The sequence below is a fragment of the Eptatretus burgeri genome, chromosome 8 (assembly GCF_056783735.1).
Source record: "Eptatretus burgeri isolate ZD-2024b chromosome 8, Ebu_testis_v1, whole genome shotgun sequence".
Lineage (NCBI taxonomy): Eukaryota > Metazoa > Chordata > Myxini > Myxiniformes > Myxinidae > Eptatretus > Eptatretus burgeri.
Genome location: NC_140968.1, coordinates 89,005,500 through 89,021,625, shown reverse-complemented (window position 1 = coordinate 89,021,625; position 16,126 = coordinate 89,005,500). Strand labels below are relative to the sequence as shown.

The 16,126-nt window shown below is 44.8% G+C and overlaps 1 protein-coding gene across 3 annotated transcripts in view; it reads left to right on the top strand.

The window, feature by feature from the left end:
* The window catches only part of LOC147022231 (uncharacterized), a 64,262-nt gene that overhangs the window by 6,342 nt on the left and 41,794 nt on the right, over positions 1–16,126 (top strand). For all 3 annotated transcript variants that reach the window (XR_015061121.1, XM_085892925.1, XM_085892924.1), the window contains one exon: positions 8,548–8,717. Coding sequence is in view for 2 of the 3 variants with exons in the window: in XM_085892925.1 (XP_085749051.1) it covers positions 8,548–8,717 (170 nt within the window). In the remaining variant the exon portion in view is untranslated. The remainder of the gene's footprint in view (positions 1–8,547; positions 8,718–16,126) is intronic.

The window sequence follows — 16,126 nt, the reverse complement described above, 5'->3', positions numbered from 1 at the left end:
TTATGGGTCTCATTATCTGCCATGATCTTTCCTGGGAAAGCCACATTTACAACCTGGCCTCCAAAGCCAGTCATCGACTGGGAATCCTCCATCATGCAAGTCCTTCCTCGGCCCACCTGAGCTCCTGACCACAAGCAAAGCTTTCGTCCGCGGCCTGATGGAGTACTGCTCTCCCCTCTGGGTTGGTGCTCCTGCCTCCCTCCTTTCTCAGCTTCACGCTGTGGAAACGAAGGCATTTCAGATCATTGGCATCTCCTGTGATGAAACTGAGTCTTTGGGGCTCTCACTCTCTCAACGCCGGTAGGTCGGTGATCTCTCTGTCTTGGACCACCACCTCTCCGGTCTCGCCCCCCCCCCCCCGCTGTGTCTGCGATTTGTCTCCACCATAGTTATGCAGGGCGCTCAAGGTCCGACAACAACCCCTTTCTGGTATAATTTCCAAAATCACAAATGACTGCTCACCTTCACTCTTTCATTCCTCTTTCCCGCCTTTGTAATAAACTCCCTCACTCTGTTCAATCCCATTCTTCCCTCCAGGCCGTCAAAACGGCTGTTTACCACCACCTCTGATCGTCCCCCATCCAAATCCTCGATCTTTTATACCCCCATCAATCCACTCCAAACCCACCTCCTTCAAATTCCCTGCTTTCCTTCATGAAAGTCCCTGTGATGCCCATCTTGTATACGCCATGTTCCCCGCCCCATCGCTCTCCCTTCCACAGACCTCCTGTCTCGGTTCCTCACTGTTTTGTCCGTGTTGCCCACCCCATCCCTCTCCCTTCCACAGATCTCCTGTCTCTGTTCTCCACTGTTTTGTGCTTCCCACTCCCGCCCCTCTTGTCATATACGCGCCGTTCTGTGCGTTGTGTGTAAGCTCTCATACGAGCCTCAACAAGGTATACAAAAAAAAACAAGTGAAATCCTTCAATACAGCGCGTGTGGTGAAGCAAATGAGTACAATAATGTTAAAATATGCAATTTATTCTTTTTCAGTTGAAAAACAATTCAAAAGTGTACTCAATATTTGAAATGCAAAAATCTTATTGTTGTGATAAGCACCTTTATATATAACAGAAGGAATGAAATCGTTCGATTCAGTGTGGCAGGAGGCCGCAAAAGAATGACAGCATAAGAAGAACTTAGCTTTCAGCATTCGGCTCGAAATGCGATGGTGCGCGGAAAGGACGTCTTTCATTCGTTCGTACATGAGAGGGGCACGTTTCTTGGTTTTTTTCCGTCAAGCAATAAATTCAATGGTTTTCACATATATAACACGTTAGTTTCACAAATTTCCATTGAAATACTCGGGTATTTCCGTCAATTGTCACCATTTCCGTCAAGGTTACGTCTAGGACAGGCGTCAGCAACCTAAACCAGGCCGCGGGCCACTGGGCCACGTTCGGACCACCTCGCGGGCCGCACCCCCCTCCCAACCCAAAAAAATAACAAACACACCTAAAATCAATGATAATAAATGTAATTGTAAATTGAACCTGAAGACCTTCAGCCATCTGAAACAACAACGAAAAAATATTTTAGACCAAGTTAAGTGGACGAGATGCGAAAATAATTTATTGTGACGTACAGAGACTGTGATATATGTGGAAGAATCATATGTCCACATATGTTAAATTTGCCGTCGGCTGAGAAAAATGTTTCACGGGCCGCACCTAATGGAAATCCGGACAAGGTGCCGTGGGCCGCATTTGGCCCGCGGGCCGCAGGTTGTCGACCTCGGGTCTAGGAAATGGTTACGCCATTTCCATCTCCCGGACGGCTGTCATTGGCTGTCTTGAGCCACGTCGTGGGGGGGGGGGGGGGACACCGCAGACGTGGTCGACACCGTGGACATTTCACACTCGGTGCAATTGTATGCAGCACACGCTGTAAAAATGCATGTCTGAGAAATGGTTGAGGACGTGTTCAATTCTGGGTTATTTTCCAACTAAAATGGCCACCAGTCTACCAGTCGACCATTTTTCATCAGATCACAACACAAAGTGAGGTGCATGTGTACGTCATCCAGTACAGACTGTGCTTGTGCCAAGTTTGAACAAAATGGCATCCAAGGTCAACTCCAGAAGTGGCTACATTGTTACACTTCCTCAACTCTTATAACCAACATGTGGCACTCAATTGAATCCTTTCATCTCCTCTCCATGTGAAGTCTGAAGTTCCCCAAGGCAGCTTTCTGGGCCCTGTTCTTTTTCTGGTTTTCATCAACGACTCTGGAAAATCCTCTTTATCTCTTTGCTGATGACTCCACCCTCTGCTGTACCATCTGTCATCCCTCAGACCGGCAAGCAGCAGATTCTTCGCTTGAGGCACTGTCACACCTTGACGATTTAGCCAGCGTATGCTGACGTATGCAAAATTTGGCTAAAATGCTGGCACACGTCGAATACGTTATGGGTAAGTTTGTATATGTTAAGAGCACGCTGGCATACATCGTAGGACGCTGGCTTTTTTAGGTCATCTCTATCATCTCAATAGAGATGACCTAATAATAAGTCTCAAAGTCTGTCCGTCCGTTCGTCCGTACGTACGTCTGTCCGTCCACAATCAAACCGAGTGGAGACAAATAACCAATAGTGGAATGGATAGAGATCGATGAGACATGCACAACGATATAACTTTCAAGGTCGTCCAAGGTCGAGGTCAACGTCACGAGGCTGTCAAAGTTGCGAAAATCGTCGATTTCAAATCGTATCTCCTCCCTCATTTATCAAGAGAGATCAAATGTTATTCGTGAATCAGATAATACGGACTGTTATCTGGAAGAACACGAGCCATTTTTTTGAAATTTGCTCTCGTTCCAATTTTATAGCCCTTCAAACTTCACTGATTCCCCGTCTGGGCCGTTCATAAAGTACATACAAAAAGTATTAACTTAAGAACCGGAACTCTCCGAGACAAATATTACATTTTAAGCTTTTGTCAGATTTACCTAAAACAATGGAACACAAGTTTATATGCACACTTACTTTCATTTATGACATTAACATTGTCTTGAATGTCAATTTGTACTTTTATTTTCATAAATGACGTGCTGTGATATTAAAAGAAAAAGGTAAATTACACCGCTCGGGACTGCATCGTCATGACTTACAAACATTGGTTCATAAGGAACTGCTGGCTTTGCAAGCGATTAGCGATGTATGAGGGGGGTGGGTGGTTTAAAGCCCGCGTACGAGCTGCGTACAGGGGTGGGTGGGTGGTACGACAGCTGCATACAGAGGGGGGTAGGTGGTTTAAAGCCCGCGTACGGGCTGCGTACGAGCTGCGTACAGGGGTGATATGATGGCTGCATACATACTTTATGAAAGTGGTGTCGGACTACATGAAAGCGTTTCAGAAGATGAAGGTAAGCCTGTCGTCATCGCGAGGGGGAAAAATATCCCCTTTCACAGGAACATTTTCGACGTGATGTTGAATCCGTGGACGTCAATAATTGTTCCATATTACTGTATTACCGTAGTAAATAATTACTGATGCATTTGAGATAAATCTACAGTTCGTTGTAATCTTCAAGTATTGTGATGTGATATGAGACGCATATGGGGGTGGGTGGGTGGTCACTCGCCTGCATACAGAGGGGGGTGGGTGGTTTTGAAACCCGGAAGTGGAGCGTACGTACTTTATGAACTGCCCCTATTCCAGTCTGGCACAGAGTTACTTTCGACCTCTGGCAGAGATGACCGGCACTCCCGCTCGGGGGTATTTTTTTAACCTCCGCCCTCGAAGATCGGAGGTTGCTTTTTTCACCCCTTTCTGTTTGTTTGTTTGTTTGTGAACAATATTGCGGAAAGACTCCTCGACGGATTTCGACGAAACTTGGTGGGGGTTGAGGTATGGTCCAAGGACCATGCCATTAGATTTTGGACTCGGTCCAAAATCCATTATGGCCGTTATGACGCTAACAGCTTTGTTTCTACATGTTTTAAGTGATTTCCAACCCCCCCCCCCCAAAAAAAAAAATGTTGGAGAAAACAACTATAACTCTGTCAGCACTGTTGACGTCATATTTAATGAATAAGATATAAGGTTCACTTGAGTGACCCAGCAGTATTGGCGGCGGAGGTTTTGCACTCCACCGAGTGCTCCCCCTCTTGTTTGTGTATGTGTTTAATTGTAATGTATCTTTAATGACAGTTCTTGGGCATGCTTTATGGACACACAGTCTAGGCTATACAGTGCTGATGGAAAGTCTACACCCCCTTTCTAAACTTTCACCTCTTGCTGCCTTATAGTCTGGAATTAAATCAGACTTTTTCCACCTTTATTTACAGATCGTAACCCACAACTTCCAAGTGAAAAGCAAATTCTACAAATTTCAGATAATTCCGTATAAACCGTGGCCGTGTGTTAACTGCATCCGTTTTTCACCCTCAAAGGGTGTGTGTGTGTGTGTGTGTGTGTGTGTGTGTGTGTGTGTGTGTGTGTGTGTGTGTGTGTGTGTGTGTGTGTGTGTGTGTGTGTGTGTGTGTGTGTGTGTGTGTGTCCCTCTCCCGCACCCTCTTTCACACCCTCCCTCCCGCAATGAATAGCAACATCTGGTGTGGTGACGCCGCTCTCCCCACCTCCCCCCGAGCTCCACCTTCTTCGTCCTCCCTGTCTCCTCCTCTCTCTCTCTCCCTCCCTCTTTATCCCCCCCCCTTATTGTTCCCGTTAGTGAGGTGATGGGTTGTATTTGCGAGGAAATGAATATTTTGTTCATTTTATTTTCTTTTCGAGATAGAAATACGTTTGTACATTAACTTTGTACGGAACAAAGTGACGGAGATATCAACATGCTTACTCCCATGTCCGCTTAATTTCGTCTAACAGTCTTATTCTTATTTTCAAGATGATGGAGAGAGGAGAGGCTACCAAGAAGTTTTTATTTTTATTTCTTATTTTTTAATATCATTAAGAGGATTTTTTTGTGACGAGAAAAAGGAAGAAAAAGGATTCAAACTCTTAAACTGAACCTATTTTCAAAATTTTAATGCCGGAATTGAGCTTACCAGCAGTTCCAACTGCTACAAAAGTGTTCGTTTGGAATATAATTGAAATTCAGCATTGATCGTTTTTAAGACTGAATTTATTTTTTTTCTATACCTGTGTATTAACCACACCCCCAACTTTTACCTTTGTTACCAATAAAAACGTGCTGTTTATACACTGGAAAATACGGTAATTAAAAATACGAAACTATAATATTGTTGCGGCCGGGGATAGGGTGAGAAGACCATTGGGGGGGGGAGGGGTGGAAGCTATCTCGGGTTCCCACCGGACTCCCCGGAATTGCCAGCCATCGCACACGGATAACTAAGTGACACGGCGGATTGCTAACCGACTGTGAATGCCAATAACTCAACCACGTGCCTTAGGGTCCTCCGTCTAATACCGGTTACCTAAAAATAATCACGTGATCCATTTACCGGGGGACACGCCCTCGGTACGCCTTGTCCGAACCGGATCAACTTACCTGATCAGATACAGCCGAGCGACACTGCCTCGGAACGTACCGGCTAAAAGGAACGGATCGTTGGGAATAAAGGCTAGGCTCGGATACAGACCATGCTGGATCAATGAAAGAAAAGACAAAAACGAGCTGGGAACATTTCTCCATAAGGATTTATTACAGGCAGGTGACGAAAGATATGTGTCACAGTGAGTCGATTTATTGTTGTTTTTAAAGAAGGGATAGCAAGAAATGTGAGGTGGGACAATAAAAACAAGCAACTTGCAAAAGCAGGCACAGAGCAGACCTATCCCGATATAATTCTTCTGAAATGTTAACTTAAGCGAGGACAGGCGCGCGTGCACACACACACACACACACACACACACACACACACACACACACACACACACACACACACACACACACACACACACACACACACACACACACACACACACACACCCCGATGAAGAAGAGATAATGAGCAATAAGAAGAGGATATGAGGCTAACGGTTTCGTAATACCTTATACGATTGACTAACCACGACACTCAGTCAGTTTTTGGGGGGATGCTCCGCTGAACGATCCCTCCTTGATAGTTGGCGAGTCGTCTCCTGCTTGGCTACAGTGCAGCAAAGCGTCTGCGCCGATCCAGAGTTCGCGACCGTCAGGCATGAGGGAGGGACTTTGGTGATGGCTTCATTCTGGCTACCCTCCCGTAAGGCCAGACTTGTAGAGTGCTTGGAATGTTGTTGTCACGTGCACACAGTGACCAGTCTTTGCCATAAAGGCATGTAGTTCTTTCAAAGTTGCCATTGGCCTCTTGGTGGTCTCTCTGATTAGTCTACTCCTTGCTTGGTCATCCAGCTTGGCAGACTGCCTGATCTCGGCAGGGTCTTGGTGGTGCCATACACCTTCCACTTATTAATGATCGTCTTGACTATGATCCAAGGGATATTCAAAGTCTTTGAAATATTTTTATACCCATCCCCTGATTTGTGCCTTTCCACAACTTTATTCCAGAGGTATTTTGAAATCTCCTTGGTGCTCATGGTTGAGTCTTTGCTGTGACTGGCATTCTCCAACAGAGGAAACCTACAGGAACAGCTGTTTTCATTCTGAAATAATCAGAATCACTACAATTCAACACAGGTGGAGGCCAATTTACACGGTGTCTGATTTTGAAGGTGATTGGTTACACCTGAGCTCATTAACCTCTGCCATCGAAGATGGATATAGTTACTGTTTTCACCCCTGTCTGTTTGTTTGTGAACTATTACGGAAAAACTCCTGGACGGATTTCGACGAAACTTGGTGGGGGGATTAGGTATGGTCCAACGATCATGCCATAAGATTTTGGACTTGGTCCAAAGTGCAATATGGCCGCGATGGTGGCCATTTTGGAAAAATATTTGAATTTTTGTTTTTGCATTTCTACATGTTTTAAGTGATTTCCAACCCCCCCCAAAAAAAATTAAGAGAAAAAAAAATAATTTTGCAACTTTTTTTTCAAAAAAATTTAGAATTTATTTGAAAAATATTTGAATTTTTTTTTGCATTTCTACATGTTTTAAGTGACTTCCAACCCCCCCAAAAATTTTGTTAGAGAAAAAAACCCAGAAATTTTGCAACTTTTTTTTCAAAAAAATTTCGATTTTTTTTTTTTTTTTTTTTTTTTTTTTTTTTTGGCATTTCTACATGCGCTTCAATCTAGTTTAGTTTATTCCATCGTGGTTCAGTAGAGTCTGATCCATTTTGACCTACAATGAATAGGATATCAGGTTCACTTAAGTGACCCAGCAGTATTGGCGGCGGAGGTTTTTCACTCTCTCGAGTGCTCACCCCCGAGTTTACAATTGCTATTATAAGGGGGGTTTTGACACTTATCCAATCAAGATATTCTAGTTTTTACTTTATTTCATTAATTTTATGGAATTTGTGGAATTCATTTTTCATTTGGATGTTGTGGGTTCGATGTGGAAATAAAGCTGGAAAAAGTCTGTTTTAATGCAATTTAATTCCAGGCTACGAGGCAACAAAAGGTGAAAATTTTGAAAGTGGTGTCGACTTTGTATAGGTACTGAATCTAATTCCAAAGCTATTTAAGTTACCGGTAAATCATCTTACATAGAACCCACAAAGTCTTCATCTTCTGTGAAACAGCTGAAGCAATTGTGTGTCCATCACAATCCACATGGTCATCACACTCATCCCCTCCGAAAATTGGCCCACTTTTTCGTCAACTTTCATTTTGAGTTCGGCCGTGAAACTTTTAGGTTTTCTCTTACTCGTACTAACAGCAGGAGTGTGTTCAGTTACCAAACAGCCAGATAGCGCTTGCCGAGCCGCCATTCCTTATCAACGCTTTCAAATGGAGTGCTTGCTTGAGTGCTCTCCAAGAAACTTGGTAACTGAATACACCCCTGACATTGTGCAGCAGGAACTTGTAATGGTATGGACGATTTTGTGGAATGATATATAATTAAACAGCCTGCAGGGGACTTGTACATTTCTGATGGATGGGTAGCGTGGTTTGCGGTCACATTGGTACCAGAAACCACGCTGGTTTTTAACACATCATTGCAGTAAACTTTAATTATTACAACAACCCTTTCTCAAGATATTCATTTTAATGTCATTTGGTTATTTGCCACAGTTGTATCTGAAAAGAGCCGTTTGCCCTTGACAACAAACCCGTGTCGGCTGCTGGAAATATGGAGAGAGTGTATTTCCCAGTCGTATGGAGAGGAAATATGGCTTATGGGGGTATACCGGTGTGTGGATTATACGTATCTGAAATTTTCATCACATCTTCTTCCTTGGGTGTGGGGTATACGAGGTGGCAGATTATTTGCACGAAAATACGGTACTGCACTTTAATATATAGATGTTAAATGGTTGGCAAGCGATAGGAAAAGTTTCCTGCCCCCTCCACCCCACCCCCCCCCTTCCCTTTTCATTGCTAGAAAACCAGTATATAAAATTGTACTTTGTAATACTTGATGTTGCACATTCTGTCAGAGGTAATATTTGAAGATGTGAAGATGAGTCTCTGGAATCACATTGCATTAAGTAATATGCTTTTTTTCTGACCACAGCCTTGGAAACCTGGCTGTGTCTCCTAAGAGCCAGCGTGACCAAGATCGGCGTATACGCCGCGAGATCGCGAACAGCAACGAGCGACGAAGAATGCAAAGCAACACTGCTGGCTGGCTTCCAGTCCCTCAAAACACTCATCCCACACACAGACCAAGAGAAGCTCAGCAAGGTTAGCTGTAACACCAGCACACATTGCACCATTTCCTACTCCTATCAGTTCTGTACCCCAAGGCTGTTGGGTTGTGTTGCTCAGCCTTCGTACACCTGCATGCTTCCATCATTTCTCTCTGCACGCAGCACGATAATTACTTACTTTGCTTATATTTGCATGTATCAAAAATGTATTTCAAAATACAGATATTTGAAATTGGGCTTGATTATGATCCGGTATCTCGGGCCGAAAGCCAGGTTTGTATCTGAGCGATCAGTTGAGCACTCAAATCTCATTAAATCGCACAATTTCAATTGTGTACTACTATGTTGGCGAATCTTGAACAAGTAGTTGCACAACAAGTTGCCCCGTTGTAGAAGTGTGTGCATAGTCAAGAGTTATACAACCAGTCGTAGTGCACGTGATAAAATACGTCGCTACAAACCACCCAGCACATTAATTAAAAGTCCAGCCTTTACTCTGCCATACGCAACCAGTTCTGCAACTGCTTTCAAGCTATTTGCAGAAATGCCATCATATTAGCGATTCAGGTGCATGTCACCAGTTTGTGCAACTGATCTCCTGAGTGTGGATCTGGCTAAAGGCCATCAAAAGTTTACTGCATTCTGAACTCATTGCTTACGTCAAGTGAGCACTCTCTCAGACGTCCATCAATCAATGGATTTCCGCTTTATATTGATCCAAAATGGATGTCCTTCATTGCATTTATGAACACCCTTTCTTTCTGCTTGATGCTTTGACACCATTAATCAGGACTGTTTACAGTATGTGGGTTGTTTACTGTTTACAACTTAGTATGTGGGTAGAGGTCGATGAGTGTTGCACAAGGATATAACTTTTGTCCGGGTTCAAGGTCAGGTCAAGGTCACGAGGTCACGTAAGTTATAAAAATCTCCATTTTCAAAACCTATCTCGTCTGCCATTCTACAAGATATTCGGCAACTGTTTATTGATTATGATAGTAAAAAATATTATCTTGAATCTAACCGGACAGATTTTTGAATTTCCGTCCCATTTGGCTGCCACGTAACCTGGAAGATGGTCAAAAACACCACCCGGTACAAAGAAAACTTTTTACTTCCGGTCTTGATGAAATTTGGTATGTGGGTAGAGGTCGATGATTGATACCCAACGACATATTTTTTCCCCGGATTCGAGGTCAGGGTCAAGGTCACGAGGTCACGAAAGTTGTGAAAGTCGCCATTTTCAAAACCTATCTCGTCTGTCATTTGAGGAGATATCTGGCAACGGTTCATCGATTATGACAGTAAAAAAACATAATAGAGATGACCGTCACCCCCACACGGGGGTAATTTTTTCGTAGTACGCTGGCATACGTCGTAGTATGCTGAGGTGTTAGACAAATTTTCCTTGCTTGAAATTTTTCGACGTATGCCATGTGTTTTCGACCTCGACGTGTTTCGACTTATGAGTAACGTACAAGTAACGTGTGTCGAGGTGTGTCAACGATCGCGTAACGTGCCTACAACTTATGTCAACGTATGCTGAACGTGTGTCATACGCATAGTATGTCGAGAAATTTTCAACATGCTGAAAATTTCTCGACGTACTCGGCGTATGACGACATATGCCAGCGCACTACGACGTCTGCCAGCATACTACAACGTATGCCAGCATGCTCTTAACGTATACAAAACTTATCCATTACGTATTCGATGTGTGCCAGCTTGTTTCTGCAAATTTTTCATACGTCGGAATACGCTGGCTAAAACGTCAAGGTGTGACAGCGGCTTCACACTTCGATGTTTAGTGCGGTTATGATGTGAATCGTCGAGCCGCAGCCTATGAATAGCATATGCCACGTTATCGTCGGCGATACGCTGCCGCGCTATGCATAAGTTAGACGATTGTTGGGCATAATTTGTGAACGCCGACAACACCCTCAGCATTCGTTGGTATAAGTTATCTAGATGTGATTGAAACGTTCTGTGTACGTTACGGATACGTTATGCATACGTCCAACACGTTATTATACGCCTAAAACTTTAAAAAAACATCAATAGTTCAGTGTACGCCAGCGTTTTACATACTGTTGTAGATTTTCCGTCCGTCGGCGTGCGAACGGTCTAACCAAAAGCGGTCGCTTCGCCCACCGAACGGACAATCCAGTCGCGGCTTTCCGGATCAACGCCGGAAACCAGCCACGGGTGTTTTTAACCACACCACAACCTTGTCCGCACTCTACCTGCGCTACAGGGTCCGATCGCCAAATCTTCGATTTACCTAATTATTCGTGCGGGTGGGTTACCGAGAGATTGTACCTCAACAGGACCGCTTGGAAACGAGCCGCTTAAGCAGCTCGCTTCCTTTTGGGATAACCGAGCGGGGTATTATCGCGCAGTCCCATTGGACCTGATCACTTTACCGGCTATTTAAAAACCAACTATATTCCGAGTGCAAGATGGGGCAGTTCAATGAGGGAATGGACGCAACGAACAGGTTTTATTCACACAAGGACATTTATTATAATAAAGCACGTATGCAATTAAACAAGGCAAAACACGAATGCAATGATACAAGCAACAAAAGCATGACAAAAGAACTACAACCGTCTACTTATTATGTACAGTCACTTGCACTAAACAGCAGTTCCTACTTATGAGACGGGCCCACGGACACATGTACGCATACACACACACACACACACACACACACACACACGCATACACACACACACACACACACACACACACACACACACACACACACACACACACACACACCCAAGAAATGGAGGCAGAGGCCTTTAATAACGAGCTTCAGCTCGGAGGACAGCTGAGCTGAAACCCAGAGCCCATCTCTCCACCTCGTGTGGTCTTCAAGTTGTTCGGACCCGGGCTCCAGCGAGAGCGAGCTGGATCCAATCGCCGTGAGCTGCGATCCTTCCTGAGCTCCCGCGAATCCTCCCGCGCTTCTCAACACGTGCTGGTGAGTCGAGGGGCCGATCCTTCCCGTCGCTGCGTCGCTTCCCCGAGGTACCACCTCCAAGAAGAGGTCGATGAGTCACACCAAGCCAGGAACCAAAACGGAGAAGAAAGAGCTCCAGAAACCAAGAAGAAGAAGCCACCACTCGCATCTCGAGCCGATCGACCAGCTAAACTTTCTTCCGAACAGGGCAGCTTGAAGCAAAAAGCTCTCCCGAGCCAAGCAGAAGCCGAAGCTCACGGAACCATCAAAGCAAAAAGCCTCCTCCCGAGCCAGGCCTCAGCCGAAGCTCACTGAGCCAGCCGAAGCAAAAAGCTTCCAAAGGCCTCAACCCTAACCCAAGCCAAGCAGGACCCGACGGTCTGCTGAACGACTCCCCTCAACTCCCTTCTCCAACTCTGCCCCCGAACAAAAGAAAAGATCTCCTCTTATCCTTCTCCCGCCCTTCCCCCGCTCCCGGCGTGACTCATGACTCATGCCCTCGTGCTCCACCCCCCGCTCAGCCACGGGTGGGAGGGAGTTGTTGACATCATGAGTCACGGGACGGCAGGGTTCTTCTTGCTCTTCACAGAAGAGCGGGAGGGATGTTTCCATTGTTCGTTCCCCAACTATTAAATCGATCCGCAGCGCATCCAATCAATTTCTGAACATTTAAACAATGGAACGTGAGCTATCTTGGGAACAAGCACTGATCGACATAGCTTTTTCTGGTTTTCATCAATGATCTCTCCAACTCTCTGGAAAATCCTCTTTATCTCTTTGCTGATTACAACACCCTCTGCCGTACCATCCGTCATCCCTCAGACCAGCATGCAGCAGCTTGTTCACTCACTGCAGATCTGGGTAAAATCACAAACTGGTCCAACACGTGGAACATATCTTTCAATCCGGACAAATCTCACACTCTCACTATGTCTCTCCGAAAGGACCGTTTGGAACCCCCTCCATCCACTTCCTCAGCAATCCTCTGGAAGAAGTCCTTTCTTTCAATCTTATGGTCTCATTATCTGCCATGATCTTTCCTGGGAAAGCCACATTTCCAACCTGGCCTCCAAAGCCAGTCGTCGACTGGGAATCCTCCATCGTGCAAAGTCCTTCCTCGGCCCATCTGAGCTCCTGACCACATTCAATGCTTTCGTCCGCAGCCTGATGGAGTACTGCTCTCCCCTCTGGGCTGGTGCTCCTGCCTCCCTCCTATCTTGGCTTCATGCTGTGGAAACCAAGGCATTTCAGATCATGGGCATCTCCTGTGATGAAACTGAGTCTTTGGGCGTCTCACTGTCTCAACGCCGGCAGGTCGGTGGTCTCTCTGTCTTCGACCACCACCTCTCCGGTCTCGCACCCCCCCTGCTGTGTCTGCTATTTGTCCCCACCATATTTACGCAGGACGCTCAAGGTCCGCCAACAACCCACTTCTGGAAAAATTACCAAAATCACGAATGACTGCTCACCTTCACTCTTTCATTCCTCTTTTTCCCTGCCTTTGTGATAAACTCCCTCACTGTTCAATCCCATTCTTCCCTCCAGGCCTTCAAAACGGCTGTTTACCACCACCTCTGATCGTCCCCCATCCAAATCCTCGATCTTTTCTTCCCCCATCAATCCACTCCAAACCCACCTCCTTCAAATTCCATACTTTTCTTTATGAAAGTCCCTGTAATGTCCATCTCGTATCCGCCATATTCCCCACCCCATCGCTCTCCCTTCCACAGATCTCCTGTCTCTGTTCCCCACTGTTTTGTTCTTCCCACTCCCGCCCCTCTTGTCACATGCGCCCCTTGCTGTGCCTTGTGTGTTTGCTCTCATACGAGCCTCGAGAAGGTATTCAAAAAAAAAAATGCAAGTCTGAGAAATGGTTGAGGACGTGTTCAATTCTGGGTTATTTTCCAACTAAAATGGCCGCCAGTCTACCAGTCGGTCATCTTTCATCACATCACAACACAAAGTGAGGTGCACGTATACGTCATTCAGTACATACTGTGCTTGTGCCAAGTTTGAACAAAATCGGTCCATACATGACCGAGATATGGCTGCACACGGATGGATGCGTAGAAAGATGAGACCAAATCCATCAGCCCCCGTTTCGGACCAAGTACAACGGGGGTTATAAAAAAAATAAACAGAGAACATGGTGGTAAAATGTTTGTTGTTTTTTTCTGGAATGAAGCATGTGATAATACCTTCCGGTAAGACGTGGGAAGCATGTTGGCAACCCGTGCCCACGAAGACCATAAAAATACTTTTGGCTCCTCAAGGACGGGATTCTGTGTGAGAGAAACAACAACAGCAACAATCAAAAATTACTTCTTTCACTGAAATGATCAAGATTGCATAGGTCAGAGGGGGAAGTGAGTGGACCAGTGTAAATCTTTATCGATTTCTCCTTGAAAAATTGTGAGTGAACCCACAATGATTTCTCACGTGCACTCGTCTTCCCGTGATGAAAAATGTAAATAAGAATGGAAAGTACAAGTTGTTGAAGTGAGAGATCATGCAGCCTTGGTGAACACATGGTTTTCCTATTTTGTTCGCATAGGAACACGAACACACTTGCATTTTCCTGTAAACATGGGTTCTAATAGGGCGAGATATCTTGCTTGGTAAGTGAGGTCCCAGAGAGTGATGGAACACACGCTCACACAACGGATGAATACAGACTCGGAGTAAATGTACGTCAGTCAATCTGGATTTACTGGTTTGTCTGTGACCGCCCAATGTGGAGTACCACAAGGAAACATCCATGACAAAGTGGGTCACCTGATCAACATCGGGTTATGTGGAGTTTCTTCAACGATTTCCATCGATGACATCTTACACAGTCATCATCTCAGCTCAAACCGTGTGAGTGAAATTTGTTTTCGATCTCATGAGAGAGAATCTTGTTCTGTCAAGATAATGTGCTTGTGTGTTGTGTGATCAAAGTGAGTGAAGGAGGAGTTATCTATCTCATGAGATAAAACATTATTTCCACATCTTCATCTTGATTGGCCTGCTCGTCTCCATTCCCCACTTCTCCCTGATTGTGAGGGAGGTGTTTTGTGCTTTATCTTTACTTTTTGTTGAGTTTTACATCCTCTTATAAATGACCTTCTCTGGTTGTTTTTCTCAACTGTTGCTCGTACAGGAACTATGGTAAATGATATGGAGTGTTACGTTATACATGAAGAGGAAGAACTTTTCTGAGCCTCTCCAATATGTTCTCTGAATATGCTTGTAACTTGTGTTTGAGACGTGGACACAAAAAACATTGCATAAGACAAAATTATTTGGACGCACACGCACACGCACACTCACACGCACACACACACTGGTACTTCAAGACCTGAGAGGGCTCCGTTCCACCCTCTGAAACCCGTATTTGAGTTCATAACCAACAACACACCAAATACTTCTGGAGTATTATACTTGATCGTCCATCATGCCTGAAAGGGAAGAACATTCCTGAGTTTGTCCCACACAAAGATGTCCTCGGGATATTCCTGCAACTTCTGTTTGAGAGACACGGACACGGACAAATCGGAGTCGTTTCCACTGAATAATTAATTTAATTTACTTGTTCACTCTGGATGGAATCAAACCCTCACAGAGCATCAAACATCCGTGGACAAACTACATTTAAATACTTTAAAACGTGCACGTAAATTTTTCCACCCGATTCACTCTCACCTGTTGAAGTTCTGGCAGGTAACTCAGACAACACACTAAAAAGCACGACAGCACAAAGCCAAGAAAGAGCCGCGTTCTCTCCATCTTGTAAAAATGCTTCAAGTGCGAGAAACAACGTGTGGGTAACACGATCATAAAGTTCCCACCACTCTGTAACTTCACGCCTAAATGTGACGTCATCTTCAAGGGAGCCTTTCATTTTCAGTTCAATTTAAATCCCCAAATGATGTTTAATTTCAAGTTCGTTCATTAACTAATCGAGAATGAGGAACACTCGGCCCGTGCACACTCTTTATGGTTTATTTTTCATTATCTCTCCGTTTCCATGATCACATTTCCCATTTAATAATCCTGTTTGATATGACAACATATTCCGATGACGTTTAGTCCTCTTTTATTACCCCGGTGACGAAGAAATCTTGAAATTACGAGGTGAAAACGGAGAAATGTTTGTTCGGGGGGAAAACGGTTCCGGTTTGATTCGATGGCTTTAAAATCACATTACCATGGTTACCTGACATTGGAGCCCCCCTTCTTCTCAGTTCAGCTCAGTCCGTCACCACATCTCGCAACAATGTCTCTGGACATCCACATATTACGTACCAAAATTTCGGACAATTTTGGAAATCCTCCACCCTCCTAACACGACGCATAATTATTTCTTTTTTTGGGTGGGGGGGGGTGATCTGTGCGGGGAATAAAGCATGTTGCCACGACCCAAAACGACCGAAGATGAAGAGTGTGGCAGATCGTTTGGACCTCCCCTCACTTATCGCACCCTGAGATTTGCAACA